This window comes from Miniopterus schreibersii (assembly GCF_964146895.1).
Source record: "Miniopterus schreibersii genome assembly, chromosome: 2".
NCBI classification, from domain to species: Eukaryota; Metazoa; Chordata; class Mammalia; order Chiroptera; family Miniopteridae; genus Miniopterus; species Miniopterus schreibersii.
Window position 1 is genome coordinate 184,208,358 of NC_138102.1, and position 15,643 is coordinate 184,224,000.

Sequence of the window (15,643 nt, forward strand, 5' to 3'; positions counted from 1 at the left end):
GGCTTTACAGTGTCCCCACTAAAGCAGGTGTGAGTGGCATTAAAACGGTGGTGTACAGCACTTTTCAGTTTGCACAGAAATGCCACATGTTCCTACGAGGCAGGCAGAGCCCTGAGTTCATGTGCCGGGGGCCAGCCTCCAGACGTCACCCTCCAGGCACTGTCAGTCCCGCCTAACCATCCACCTCTCACTGAGCTTCTGCACAACTCTACTCCACAGACCTTCGAGCCTTATCCTCACCACCCCCACAGCTATATGCTGAACTACCCCGCCCCCCCAACAGTTGCCAGAGGGGTCATCACATGTACCTGGTCACTGTAGTGCTAGCCAGGAGCCCCAGAAACCTCACCTCCAAGTGCAAAGCCTGGCACAACCTGGCGCTGGTCTCTAGCTCTGCATATACCCCTGTGCCTGTACCCTCAGCCCTCACAGAGTCCATTCCAAGTTCACCATGTTCCTATTCTTGCCTAAGATTCCTGCTCATTGTCAGATGCTACCTTTTAAAGCAAAAATGTACTCAAACCTCGGGTACCTTTTTCTCCAAGGTCTCATCTTAAAAGGGAGGTCAGCGATTGCCCTCCCTGCTGGCTGGGAGCCTTCAGAAGGGGAGGGTGCCACAGGTACCAGGACTGGGCCACCGCACTGCCTGCTACAGTGCCGGCCCTCCAGCTGCAGAAGGCTTCATAGCTGGAGTGTTGCTCATGGTGGCCCTGCCCCTGTGTCCTCCGGCTGCACTCGGAAGCCCTGTCCGGCACAAGGCCAGCCAGCTCCCTGTCTCCTCTGCTCCTAGGCTCTCAGAGTCTCCACTGGGGCTCCAAACCCCAGGCAGGAACAATGTCCTATGCATGTTCTTGCATAAGCCCTTGTCTCCTATAAAGACAAGCACCCCCTTCAGAGATGGGGGAACCATGATTAAGATGCCTGCCCTAAAAGCCCATAGTGTGTTGAAAGGAAACTCGAAGCCTGAACACAGGCCTCGGACTACAAAGCCCTGTTACCCTCCCACCCGAGAGGTCTCGCTGAGGGTACAGTTGGGCTGCCCGCAGGCTTTGAGAGCAGGGACTACTGGCTTCATGTCTCCGGAGGCCCAGCCTCTGCACCCACCCAGTCAGCTTTGAGGGCACTGATGTGATGGTGAGAACAATGTTCCCTCTCCTCAGTCACCACAGTTCCTGGGACATTCCCCCACCTCAGGAAACTTGATCTCCTTCCCCCCGACTGCCTGGAGCGGCCTGGACCCCCTTCGGTTGACCCCAGTTGATGTTTATGTTCCTGGTGATTTGTGAGGAGCTCCCAGAATTTATTAGGTCGGGGTCAAGTGAGAGGTTGTAGATCACAAGTCCATCAAGAGGCTAGAGGCGGATGAAAGGAAGTGCTGCTGTCTGCCCACGCACTGCCCGGAGACCTGACTTCCACTCCCACTGTGAGGGGCTGGCCTTGGACAGAGGGAGGACCCTGGAGGCGGGGACACACAGGTAGCCTCCTCAGAGGTGGCTCACTGGTCTCCTGTTCAAGGTGAGGACTAGCTGGATCCTGATCCTGTCCACCTGAAGCATGGGTGTGGGGTGACTGAGAATCAACATTTATTTAAAAACACAAATACCCTGGCAGCTACAATAAAGATTTGAAAAATTCTGAAGTTAAATAAAATCCAAACATTGAAATGAAAGAAGCCTGCATTTTGCTCAGCATGCTGACCTCTGATCTCACCTGATTTCACTACTCTTATTATTCCTTCACCTTGGTTTTCTTATTCAAATCAAATTGTTGGACTGACTCAGAGTATGACCAACTAATCAATAGCTGAGTCAGCAAAGTGCTTCAAGGCCAGGCTCCTCACAGGAAGGTTTGAGTCCACAAGGAACTCATTAAATTTCAAAACAGCAGGTAGCATGACCTGCAGAGTGGTGTGCTAACAAATGCTGAGCAACTGGCGGGGTGGGTGGGGCTTGGGAGGGGGCTGACTGGCAACATTTGCCCATTTCTGTGGTGTAAATGCTCCAACCAAGCTCCAGGGAGATAGATATCCCTGGGATGGAAGTTGCTCTCGCGAGCTGGCGCATGGCTTTCCTAGAAAAGAAGTCTGGTAGACTCACGTAGGTGTGAGCACAGCCTGGCCTCCTCACTTGTTGGTGTGTCTTGGAGAAAACTGCTTCACTTCTTGCAGCCTCACCTGGACAATGGGAACGATAAGCTCTGCCTCACAGACGGGAAAGTGCCAGGTAGGGTAGGCACTCAATAACTATGGGGCACTGACTTCCGAGGCTGGTCCTTCTCCTGTGGAGCTGGAGAAAGGACAGCTTCTCAGGGGCCTCAGCCATGCCAGGCAGCCCCGCCTCCTAGGCGGCTTTCAGGACAAGGGCTCTTGGCCACTGAGATACATTCATACCTTGTAAGGTTTCTGACAGTGGGTGGTGGCCAGGGAGCAGCCTCCCTGACCATCATCAGTGGCCATCGTCAATGGTGGGCTGAGTCCAGGGGCACCCCTCACTTCTTGCTCATGTTTTTTGTGGCTCCTGGGTGCCCAAAAATGTATAAGAAGTTGGTGTTCTAGCTTCTCCCCAGCCTTGTCACCCACCACCTCCTACACGTACTCCTATAATCCCACACTGTGAGCTGACCAACCCCAAAGTGCCCCATCCACCCCCTCGCTCCTCCTGCCTTCCATAAACAAAGTCCTGGGCCTATCTAAACTCCGCCAATTCCACAGAACTTCCTGACTCGAGGGTTACACTAGTCTTGTCACCTCCCCATGGTTAGTGTGCCAGGCTGTGTTGTGGCTGGCACAGGAAACTGATGCCAGCAAGCAGATCTGTACCTCCTTCCTAAGGTGAGGGCGCGAGACTCCTCTTTAAGCGCAAGCTCTTATGTGGTGCAGAAAGGGAGACTGAACTTCCATTCCCAGCCAAAGGATCACAACTTACAAGCAGCTCAATAATCTTTATCAACATAAACCTGTCACTGGGGAGCTGGCGGGCCCTGAACTGTGGACAATGGACAGAGTGTTCAGCGTTAGAATAGCTGAGCTTTCTCCCACACCATGGACTTGCCATCAGCCCGAGTGCTTCAGAGGCACCTGCTCCCTGAGAAGATGGCCATGAGAGCTGCCCCTGGGCCAGATACAATTTCAGTCCTTCCCAGAAATCCCTGTCTTCAGGGGCCCAGTGCCAGCCAGGCCAGGCTGTCTGCCAGCTCAAATCTAATTTGATCCAACTCATCCAAATCCAATTATGTCCTGCAAACTTGGACCAAGTGTCTCGCTGGTGCCCAGGACGGGTGGGGAACAATGAGGATACAGATGTTCTGCCAAAACATCGCCAGGTCCCATTCAGACTCTGCCACATGCTGTAGGACCTGGGCAATCACATTACCTCTCTGAGTGTTAGTTTCCACCTGTATGAAGTGGACAGTAACAGGACCTGCCCTCAGGCGCTCGCTCACTGTGCATCCCCTACTCTGGGCCAGTGAGGCTGACTCAGGGTACAGGTAAGAAATGGAGGGACTCATCCTGGGCAGGGGAGCCAGGAACAGTGGTAAACTGGGCAGGGATGCTGCGGGGAAGTAAGGGCACGGCTGCCAGCCAGAGGCAGTCTGGGTTTTCCAGAAGATGTGATACAGGGACTGGGCTTTGACTACACTTTCATTTAGTTTAACCCTCATCATAAACCTGTGAAGTGGGTACTGCCCTGCCCATGGCACAAACACCCACAAGGAGGCTGGATCAGGGTGGGAGAAAGACCTGCCAGGGCCACATGTGTGAGAGGCAGAGCCCTGGCCCAGAGCAGCACCTTCCTCTCCTGAAGGCCCAGTGCTTCCTACTGGTGGGTTCTGTGACAGGTCCAGCAGCCCTTCCCCACCAGGGCCTCTTTTCCCCAAAGGCCTCTATCATTTTCGGATATTCCACCAGAGGGTATGCAGAGTTCGATGGCAGAATCTGCCTGCCCCAAACCAGAGCAAAGTTCATGGATATGGCTAAAGCAGGGCCACGGGCGGGGGGCGAGCTCAGTCTGCACGCGGAGCTAGTCTTTCTCACTGCCCCTACCAGGGTAACAAAGCTGGAATGCGTGCCTCCCAAGGGTTGTTGCTATGGTGACTTCATCAATAACATCACTTCACGCATGCGAGTCCTTTAAACACCAGGGAAGGGAAGGCAAGTGGGAACAGCAGAGCAGGGAGGAAAGAACAATTATCTTGCTGTGCCTCCCCCCCCCCACTTAGGAGGAAAAGCTTTCCCTCCCCTTCCTCCTCATCAATAGAAGGTTATGCAGCCCAGAAAGAGGCTGGGGCCTCGGTGGTGGCAGGAACAGGCCAGATTCAGCAAGCTTCCCAAGCTATGCAGGGAAAAACAAACACAGCTCCCACGGCTCTGAAGGAGAGCTGACAAAACCCACAGAAAGGCCCTGCCTCAGGGGAAAGGCACAACACAGGGACCAAACTGGTGGGGGAGATGACGACGACAACACCTTCGCCCAGGGCTGCCCATGCACCACGCTGTTCCACATGCTTTAAAAACAGATGAAAAACGCTGAGCCACAGAGAGGTTAAAGCTGAGGTGAGGTGAGGTAGGGAGCTGGATCTAGGGGGCAGACCTGGGCTGTAAGCGGGCCAGCCAGAAACTCACTGCAGGCTGAGGATGACTGCAGCCACCACAGCACCTCGGCACACCAACACTTCACACGAATCCTCTCCTTAAGCCTCAGGATCACGTTTCAAAGCAGATGCTGTTACCCCCACTTTGCAAGTGAGGGGAGGAGGGTGAGGAAAGGCTTGGCAACCTGCCCAGGGGACATGGAGTGGGACAGGAGGATGGGAGCCTGTGCTCCCAAGGGGACTTTTGGAGGCAATGGGGCATTTGTGTCCAGAGGAGGGGACGGGAAGCCCGCTGCCCCTTTCCATTCCTGGACTTTCCCCGCAGAGATGGGAGCCCTGGAATGACCTAACCCTCTGGCCTCCCTGGCTCCATCCACATTTCCACATCCTGTCTCTCCAAGCCCATCTCAAATGCCAGCTTCTCCCAAATGCCTAATTCTTCACCTGGCCCTCCCCGAGTCAGGGAGTGACAAGTCTATGTTCCTCAGAGCCCCTGCCTGAGCCTGCTGAGGCCATGAGCGGAGCCAGCCGGGTGCCCACCCCACGTGGGTACATTTTCAGCTGAGACCAGGTCCACCGCCACCTGCCACGACTGCTCACGGGGTGGACAGGCACTGTGTACAAGGCAGACGGACATAGGGAGAGCTGAGATGTGGCTGGCTTCAGGGAATCTGCCTCCGTGAGGTGGGAGGGAGCCTGTCTGACAGCTGAGGACCACACGCAGTCTGTGCAGGCGTGCGTGGACAAACGCCACTGGAAGGTGCCACCAGCTCTGCTTCACATCCCCATTCCGGCCTTTTAATGTGTGTGGCCTTGGAACTTGCTCAGTTTCCCCCCCTGAAGGGGAGGAGGAAGATCATTAAAGGGTATTAAAGAGGTGATGGCTCCAGCTCAGGGTCCCCTGAAAGCCACAAGACACAGGTGGTGCCCAGTAAAGGCTGGCCTGTCCCCTGGACGCCCCATTGGCTGACTCTGCAGTGCCTGTCCGGACAAAGGACAAAGCGTCACCTCACCCTGGACCCACACCCCCTCCATCCCCTCCCGTGGGAACCTCTCCTCTTCCCCCCACTGAACTTCCTGGCTGGCCGCTAGGCGGCACCATGAGCACATCCACGCCTCTCTGAGGCCCAGGTGGCTGGGACCATGGAGGCCTGCAATACTTCCTGGCCTCCTGAGCTTTCCCTCCTCAGGCTCTGGAGGCTGGAGATGTCCTTCCCTCTCCAGGGCTGCCAGATTTAGCAATAACAACATAGGCTGCCTGGGTAAATCTGGGTTTCAGATAAACAACAGGTACTTACTAAGTATAAATATGTTCCAAATATTGCGTGGGTCATACTTATACTAAAAGAGTATTCATTATCTGAAACCAAAATTTAAATGGGTGTCCTATATTTTATCTGGCAACCCTGTCCCTCCTTCCAGGAGGGAATAGTCAGCTCACATAAGCCTCCTGGGGGCCATGGCCTGCCCTTGACCAGGGACAAGTCTGTTTCTCCTCCCAACAGGTGACCAGATGGAGGATGCCCAGGTGTGGGAGGGGCTGACATGGCAGCCTTGAGAATGTTCCCACAGAAGCCCCTGGGGACCAGGAGGAGAAGCCAGTAAGCACTGCAGGGCCACGCCTGAGGGAGAGTCTAAGGACACGAGCAGCTCCCTGGCACCAGGCCGGTGCCTCTCCCCTGACACCCACCCTGTACTGTGGAAAAGAGCAAGGCAGCTCCTGGCTCCATCCTAAACTAGCTGTGCCTGCTGCCCACCCTGCACCTCACTCCCTCCTAGGCACAAAGGGGTGGCCACTGTTACTTCCCAGAGCCGTCGAGGATGAAGGTGTATCAGGGTGCTGTGCACAGCAGGAACTCAATAAATGCTGAGAACCCTTTCCTTTCCCAGAGCCCGTATCAAGGGCAGTACAGCCTTGGCTGGGAACTTAGTGACTCCAACCATCTCTTCTCACTGAGACAGACTGCCCAGCTGTCCCCTGACTAGGTAAATAAACGTGCGGGTATACACAGGGTCAGCACTGGACGAGCCTGCGAACGGGGGTCCACAGGGAGGAGAAGTATCTGGAAGAGGAAGCAGTGTACACAGAAGCAGGGAGCCATGAGCCAGGGCAGAGCCTCTGAACTTGAGACACACGTGGGCACTACTGCTGGAGAGGCCTCAGCTGACCTCAGGCTGCACGCGGTGGCGGCAGAGCGAGCCCAGGCAGGGTGCCCATCCTGACCCTGGCCAGACCACAGGGCCTGGGCTTGTCCTCCCATGCTGCGCACACAGCTCAGCATGAGGGATGTGAGAGTACTCTGAGAAATCGAGCCGCACACAATTCAGACATTATCTCCCTCAGATGAATCCAGTGCCCTTCTGGCTTCCATTTGGCACACCTCCTCTGCTCCCTACTCTGTGTTAGATGTAAGAAATACATCTATGTCCTTCTCAGGAGTTTGTACAGCAGTGTCCACGAGAGAGGGCCGAGTCCCTCAGAACCACGTGGGTGTGCCAGGGAGGAAGGCAGGCCTGCCTAGTCAGAGAGGGATTCACAGAGGTGGCGGCACACTGGGTTTGAAAGGTGATGAGTTCTTGGGAATTGGGGGGCTGGGGAATGGCACAGGTACATGGCTCCCTGGTCACAAGAGAACAGAGGCAGTGGGGGCCTGGGAGGAGCTGCCCTGTGGAAGGCCCCGAAGGCAGTGCTTTTGGCGAGGGAGACAAGGGTGTGCTGTGGCTGTGTCACCAGGTGCACAGTGTGGAGGAGCCATGGAAAGTCCTGAGTGGGGAGTGACAGGGCCAGAACAGTGGCTCCGGCCATCGTCTGAAGATGGGTGGGACAGGGAGACCTGGAGGCAGCTGCCACACTAACTCAGTAGTGGTGAGGTGTGGCCCCAGGCTGAGGGTGAGAGGCCGAGCCCTGTGCCTCAAGGGGCACCAGGCTGCGAGGCAACCCCTGCTCTTGCTCTTCCATCCTTAGCTCATTCAGTGTCTTTGGTTTTAGGAGCCGGACAGATGAGGTTTGGATGTTGAATGTGCTATTTACTCACAATGGACAAATCTCTCTGCTTCTTAGCCTCCATCTTCTCACCTGCAAAGTGGGGATAATAGCAGCTATGTGGCACAAGGTTGTTTCAGGATCTGATTATTTGAGTCAAAGTCTGGGCACAATACTTGGCACATGGTGATGCCCACTGACAGCTGACAGTCACCAGGGGACATAGTGTGTACATATCATCTTATTTGGATTCTCAAAAACAATTCTATACTGAACACTAATGTTTGTCCCATTATATAGATAAACAACTGAAGCCCTAGGACATGGCCAAGAAGGGAGCCAGGGCCATGGCGAGCTAACTCTTGGCCTGGTGCTCGCTGTCTGCCCTGCACTATCCATGCTGGGAGGCCCAGGGGTCTGCAGCTTGCGGGGAACCCCCACTGCTAACTCTTGAAGCAAGGACTGGGGTCCCACAGGGCTGCCTGGCTATGCTGGCTGGAGGCCAGGCCAGGAGAAGGGCATGAAGCTGGCTCACCAACAGCCAAAGGAGTTGTTTATGGGGTGGGAGACTCGTAAAAAATAATGGGCTGGATTTATTGTCCCCTCCTCAAGGGCCGTTCCGGCCGCACAGGGGCAGGCCAGGCCTTTTCCCGCAGCACATGAATCTTCCTGCTCAATGGGAGAGCTGTTCATTTTCCCGCCCACCTGGTCTGCAGCAGGCAGAGGATGAGGGAAGCCTGCACACCATGAGCCTGCCCCATACTCTAGCCCGGCAGGTCCACCCTGAGGAGCAACTAGAGGGGCAGCACTGAGGCTGGGCCGTGGCCACACTGGTTCACCCCATTTAAAATAGAAAGTCTCCAGCCACACCCACTCACGGGGGCCCCAGAACCTACAGCTGATGATGGAAAGCCCTGGAACAGGGCAGGGGACATCCCTGGCCCTGCAGGAGCCATGCTGGGCCCCAGGACAAGGCCTGGTCCAGATCCACCAGGAGGGAATCACACTCTGGGAGCCAAGGGGAGCCCACCTGCCAGGCACACTGGCAGAATCCCGTCGACATGGGGCTGAGGCAGCTTGGGAGGCCTGTGGGTCTCTGTCCATGGGCTTGTTCACTTGAGTCTGGAGATGGGCTGGAGCAGAACTGGCTTTGTCATCAGAAACCTGTCCCCCATGCTGAGTACTGCCCTTTGGGGTGGCCCAGCCAGGTTTTCACTTCTTCGATGGGGATGACAGCTCACCTGTAATATTTCCCAGGGCAGTTGTGAACATCCAGGTGAAAAGGGGTGTAAAAACCCTGTGAGCTGCAGAAGGGTGGGGGTGGGCCTATCAGGGGCACCTGGGGGCTGAGATGGGGGAGGGGCCGCACTGCCTGCAGGTCAAGGGCAAGTGAAAGCAGGAGGAAGGTCAAGGACCAGCCTGGAGGAGAGTGGGGGGAAGGGCCCAGGACAAGGGCTGGGACAGGGCAGAGAGGGCAGTGGCCCCGGAGGCAGATCCTGCAGCGGGGACCACTGCTCTCTGCTCTTGTCCAACCCCAGGGGTTTGTGTCCAAAAACTCCCCAGTGACCTGTGTCAAGGAGCCCCCCAGCCAGTCCCGAGGTGGGGTGGGCACTGAGCAATGGGCTCAGCCCTGAGGGCAAGGGTGCTTGCTGTGGCGGACTCAAGTGATGTGCCGTGTGGGAGTCTGGGTGCAGGGGGGAAAGACGCTCCACTCTGAGGTCCAGCACTCAGCAGCATGCTGGCACCTCTGCTGACTCCTGCAGCCCATGGCCCCTCTTCCAGATCCTCCACACGCTGCCCAGTCAGCGGTCAGCGCTTGTCTTCATGTCTGCCTCCCCTGAAGTCTGTGAGTTCTGGGAGGATGTGCCTTGGCACAAAGGTGGGGCTTCTGAGCACTGCCCACCAAGTGGGCTGGAGGAGCCCAGCACCCTTCCTTGCAGCACGGTGGCATGGTGCATGGAAAAGACCTGATGTCAGGCAAACACTGGCACCCAACCTACCAGGGTCCATGGCCCGGGGGCAGCCACAGAATCACCCTCAGACAGATGGGGCTGCAGGGTGGTGGTGTCTGAGGCCGTCCCTGCTCTGGATACCACCCCAGAACTCAGGCCAGAAGGAGGAGGTGGGCTCCACATATGTTACGGCCCCTCTGCCTGAGGTTTCTGGCTCTGCTCAGAGCCCTACTCCAGGTTGGTTTCCAAGGTCAGCTGCCTTCAAACCATTACTTTCACCAAGGTCTGGTTCCAGCTAGACTGGCTGGCATCTCACTCTTCTTCCCACACAACACCCACTGCCTCCCAATCCCCCAAAGCCCCAGGCCACGCTGGCTCCTCTGCCCACTGACTGCCCGCCCACGCTCCACCAGCTGGCCACCTCAGAGGCCACCTGCTCTGAGGGGCTTCCTGGATCCCTCTCCATAGGCCCCAGGCTTCCAGCCCCCAGACAGAACCAAGTTCTGACCTGAACAGGCTGCTTGGCTAAGCCCCTCAACATTGCTGTCCAGGGCCCATGCTGGCCACCTAGCATGCCACACCGTGCCACGCCACACCATGTCATGCCACGCCACACCAGAGTGCAAAGACACGACATAAGTTTAAGAGAAAAGAGCAAGCATGTTAGAGGGAGAAAGTTTGAAGGTGCTGGCTCCTCAGTGGTCTGTCCACTCTGGGATTGGAGAGTCCCCCTGGGCACAGGACCACAAGGGGCAGTGATGTCTGGGACTGGCCTGAACTGGCCGTCCCAGGCTGTGAGCTGGAGGGACTGTATTGCTTGCTGTGCCCGAGGCTGAGCAGGAGGCAAATACAGGCTGTGATGGGGCCAGAACCAGCGCCTGGAAGCACTGAGGAGAGGGAGACGAGCCACTGATGCCAGGAGCTCTGGGTCTCCTCCCATCCAGCACTGGGACAGAGGAAGGGCCTGTGTCCCCACATCAAGCTTGAGCTCTGGAAAAGCTGCCCATGTGAGTCACTACCCTTGGGCAGCCACTGCACCTGCCTGCTTCAGGCAGTTGCCCAAAAGGATCCTATACCTGCTCACTGGTCCCAATTTACAGACAAGGAGCCCCAGAGAGGCAAGAGTGATTGCAGAGGCCACGTGGCAGTAGAGATGGAGCGCGGCCGAGAACCTAAAACTCCCAACCCCAGCCTGGCCAGAGCCACATGCTTTAGGCCAGGGTTTGTGCTGGCGCCTGGGAAGCGGGGCCACTCTGAAGGGCTGAGCCCCGTGGCCTTGTTGCTCAGCAAGGGGCCTGGACTGACCCTGGCTGACCTCCTTCATGGATCCAGCCACCTCTAATCAGAACCAGCCTGTGTGCTTCTCCTCTTGCTCAGGGGAGGCTCCGAAGTGCGGGCATTAGAAAGAGTCAGGCGACGTAAAGAATCTAAATTGCCCAATAGCTCTAGACTCATCAGCCCTCCCAGAAGCCATGGGGATCAGAGCCACTTAGGTGCAAAACAAGCTGGGGCTTGGCACCCTGGACCCACCCTGATTTTGAGACTAACAATCATTACGATGGCTGAGACACAATCACAACAGCTTCGGGCAATTGTCACGGCTGACAGAAGCTCAGGAGAGAGGCAGTTTGACCCCATCTCCACCACAGGCATTGATGAGCTGTCAGCCCACATCCCATGTACTCGACCCATCCTCTTCAGACCTTCCATGAGGCCTGTGGGAACCCTGGAGATACCACCACTTGTCCTTCCTGAGATATCCAGGAAGTCTACTGTTTTTTAGATTGATTCATTGCCCAAATTTAAAAATTAGGCTATTCATACAAAGATCCTAATGAAGGAAGAGACTAACCAACATGCTGGTTAATGTAGAGTGTGGTTGAGGCCCCCAAATCTGTATTCTGGTTAAATCTCGAACCCTGGCTTCAAGTGAAAATCTGGCCTGGCCACCCATGGGCCTTGGGTGGGGTAAGCTATGTGGGCTCAAAGCTCCACTGCACAATATATTTGCAGCCCAGTTCCTGAGGTGTCCGAGTTCCCCTAGGACTCCTCTCCTCTCCTCTCCAGCATTGTTTCCCACCCTTGCTGAACCAGCTGCCCAGAGCTGCTATCTGCATGGAATGCAAACTCCTGCCTTGGTCGAGGAGCCTCATAAGGCCTGGTCTCTGCCTAGTTCCCCTCATCCTGGGCTCCTCTCCCCTTGGCTCTTTGTGCTCCAGCATCCCACCCTTCATTCTGCTAGTCACACCAGCCTGGGCCATTCCCACCTCAGGGCCTTTACACACATTCTACCTGGCAGGCTCCCCCAACTTCTCCCATGGCCACTCTTGTCAGTCATTTGGTTTCAGTTCATGGTGGCGTCCTCAAAGAGGCCCTCTCGTCTGCCTGTTTCTATTTCTCCACCCTGTTCCCTGTTTCTTTCCTTACCACTGCATCACAGCTAATAGCCTGGCTGGAATCCTACGGTGTGACCTGGGGCAGTTCCCTAATGTGACCAGTCTTTGGCTTCCTTACCTGTCTCTGAATTATAATATCTCTGCCTCACTAGGCTGCTGTGAGGCCTCAGTTCAGAGTCAGTGCAAGACCCCACAGCAGCCACCTCATCACACCCCACCCACCCTACCTCTCTGGCTGATGCTGAGGTTGCTTTGTAACAGCCCTAGTACAATGGTGCTTACAGGCGAAACCAGGACGTGCAGTAGACAGGACACACCCACCATCGCATCATGTGCCTGCCTTCACTTCACCTGGAGTCCTGCTGTGGGAAAGCCGTTCTTTAAAGGCACAGAGCACACACCACCTTGCTGAAGAAGGGGCTCAGGCTGCCCTGGCCTCAGGGACTTTACAGCCTGCTCAAAGCAGTCACCCTATAAACCCCTCCTTGATGAAAGCAGGACTCTCCTCCCACCTCCAACACTCACTCTCTTCTCCATAAATCTGTTTCTTATAAAACTTGGTTTGGGCCAGGGTCCTCATCTGGGGCAGCTTGACCCCAGAGCCCCACAGCTGGGAGGTTTTATAAGGGGCAAACTGAGCCGCCCGCGTGGGCTGCGGGGAAATCTGGACAACATGATGGGAACACTGGCCAAGGAACCACGAGGCTAGGCCTCTCTGTCCCGGGGACACGGCAGTGCTAGGGATTAGCGGGTCCATCCTGTCTGTGAGGAAACTGCCTAAACAAACACTAAGAACTCTAAGGAGTCCAATAAAGTAGTTCTGACTAATCACCCTGGGTTTTGTTCTTTTTAACTGTTTTATTCTTTCTCAAGAACTGTTTTCAAATAAATACCATGCCCAGGGCCCCTGATTGCCACCTCAGAGCCTCTGTCAGCTCTGCTGGGCACTTTACACCCAGGATCCTGTCCCACCCTCTAAAGACTCTGCAGGGTCAACAGCACATCCGTTTTGTGGATGAGGAAGCTGAGGTTCTGGATCCTCACGGGAGGCCAACCAGGCTCCTCCAGGCCCTGCTGCAGGGCTGTCCTGTGCTCGCACATCTACTCCCCTGACCACACAGAATGGCCAGGTCACAGGAACGCCGGCCCTGCCCCTGCCCTCAGCCCGCTCGGTGCAGCACACAGCTGCTCGGAGGCTCCGGATCTTGCCAACATCTTAAGCACAGGCCTCTGCCTTTGCCACGCCGCTCCCTTTGCCTGGAAGTCCCTCTGTTCTAAACACCTGGGTTCTGGCTTCTATCCACACTGTCCTACCTCACAGCCCTGCTGCTTTGGGCCCAAACTCTGGCCACCATTGTCCAGACACCAAGGACCTTCACCTGCTGAGAACGGCGGGGGGCCAGGCTCTTTCTGAGCCTGGGCAGTCCCTAGGCTACTTATGCCGTCGGCTTGGCCAGCAGTTTTCCTCGGTCCCTCTGCCTGGACTCAGGCTGGCTGGCCACTCCACCTGGCCTCTAGGGGGCAGCAGGTTCCAGACCAGGAAGACGGCCCCCTGGCTGGTGACCGGATGAACACACAACAGTCTTCAATGTTGCCAGGCTCACAGAGACTGAGAAATGGTCACTCAGCCTGGTCAGGCCTCAAGCTCCCCTTAGGGAAGGGGACCATAGAGAACAGGGCCCCACTCTTTCTGGTCACAGCCAGTCCCCAGTCCAGAAAGGAAAACAGCTTCTCTGGTCACATGTGCCTCTGTGTGGCCCCACCTTGTCTCCAAATAAAAACACCAGAAACACCAACAGCCCTGGTAAGCAGGTGGAGGGAAGGCGCTGGGAGGAGTCCCACACAAAACAGCCACTCAGGCTACCACCAAAATGCCCCGCCTGACCCCAAAGCCCCACAATCGAGATGTGGAGAAGGGGTTTTCCTGCTTGCCTATCACTGTGGGGCAGGGCATGCTGGGCAGCATGGTGGACTTACCGTTGGAGCGGTGGATGCAGGTGTGCTGGTTGTCACTGAGGAAGAAGCCACTGTGGCACTGACACTCGTAGCTGCCCATGGCATTGACACAGATCTGCTGGCAGCCACCATTGTTGTCCTGACACTCGTCCACATCTGCAGAACAGAAAGAGAGGGGAGATAAGAGATCACACCTGGAGCTGGAAGTGAAGGAGCAACAGTTCCCCCCAACTGCACAAAGGGGCTCCCCAGAGGGGCTCCCCGAGCTAACCCATGGCGGCACTCCCCCCCCCCCAGCAGTACTCCGCAGACATACTCCGCAACAATACCCCACAAAGTCACTCCACAGAGAGCAAGCTATCATGACTTTCCATGTGTGCCCCGCATCTTACCTATATTAACTCCCCTAATCTTCGCAGCAACCCTGTCAGTCAGATCCAGGTTTTAACCTATTTAATAGATAAGGAAGCTGAAATATGGAGAGGCAAAGCCACCTGCCCAAGGTTCCACAGAGGCAGGATTCAAACCTGGTGGTCTGACTCCCAAACCTAGGCTCTTGCTGGTATCGCTGTTCCCACCCCCGTCCCCCAGGAAGACTGTACAGCCTACCCTGTCTACCCCCAACACCCAGAGCCACGCCAACCAAATTCCACCATGCCCTCGTTTCAATCACACCTCAGATTTACAACCAGCAGCACAAGACCTTGCAGCGAGGAAGGGGCTGCAGAACAGGGCCGCTAGCTACCCACACACACACACACACACACACACACACACACAGACACCCGCCCAGGCTTTCGGCCTTGCAAATTGATTTCAAAAGCCCAGAGAATGGGGAGGTTTTGGAAAGGCCCTGACCTCTGGCTGCCTAGACAGGGCGGAAGGCTGCCAAGCAGTCTTTCCCACTCTCCGGGGGAGACAGACCTTGGGGCGACACTCATTTTTGACCAGAGGCTGCTGGCACAAAGGGTGCTATTGGCTGAAAGAGTCTTTATAGAGTTCTGGTCCTGAACAGAACAGCATGTTTCAATTACCAAAGTCATAACCCCCTACACTGTCAGTTTGTTTAATGAAAGAAGGGCTTCTTAAACCTTAATGTGCCATGTCTGTATTGTCATTTTAATAGGCAAATATACGAAACCACACAGCAGCATGAGCTACTGGCTGCTTCAATACCCCAACCCCCAAAAGACCCACACACACGTGCACAGGCTCACACACACGCACGTGCACACACAAGCACATGTGCGCTCATGTTCACACACGCACACTCACTTTGGCATGGAACTTTACACACAGTTCTTTTAAACACAGGCATTTTTTACTCCTGGAATCAAAAGGACATGGACCTGCACTGAACGGGGGAGGTCTCTGCTCGCGCACTGAACTGTGTCAGCTGGGTCCTCCTTGGGCTCCGGGAAAACCGACCACTTCCTCCACCCGAGAGACCCCGCAGCTACCTTTGAGGCTGACTGCAAGGCAGGTCATTTCTCTCCAGCAAGCTCAAATGTCAGCCGTGTGGCAGCCAGGAGGGAGGCAGAGTTCGGAACTCTACAAGCCACCACAGCTACCGCTGAAATGGTAAAGGGGCTCTTGCTGAGGGAAGGCCGGGGAGAAATTATTCTGAAAACCTTACTCCACTCAACAAAGTCTCACCGAGGGTCCCTAAAGGCCCAGTGCCAGTGTGGCCTTTGCTGGGCCACCTCCCCCCACACCCAAGTGGTGTCTGCCTCTAGGGGTCTGTCCCCGCCACGAACAGCTTTAAC

At 55.8% G+C, this 15,643-nt stretch overlaps 1 protein-coding gene across 7 annotated transcripts in view; it reads right to left on the reverse strand.

The window, feature by feature from the left end:
• SCUBE1 (signal peptide, CUB domain and EGF like domain containing 1) overlaps positions 1 to 15,643 on the reverse strand; it is a 99,056-nt gene that overhangs the window by 42,450 nt on the left and 40,963 nt on the right. For all 7 annotated transcript variants that reach the window (XM_081130216.1, XM_081130215.1, XM_081130211.1 and 4 more), the window contains exon 4: positions 13,899 to 14,033. In XM_081130216.1, coding sequence (XP_080986342.1) covers positions 13,899 to 14,033 — 135 coding nt within the window. The remainder of the gene's footprint in view (positions 1 to 13,898; positions 14,034 to 15,643) is intronic.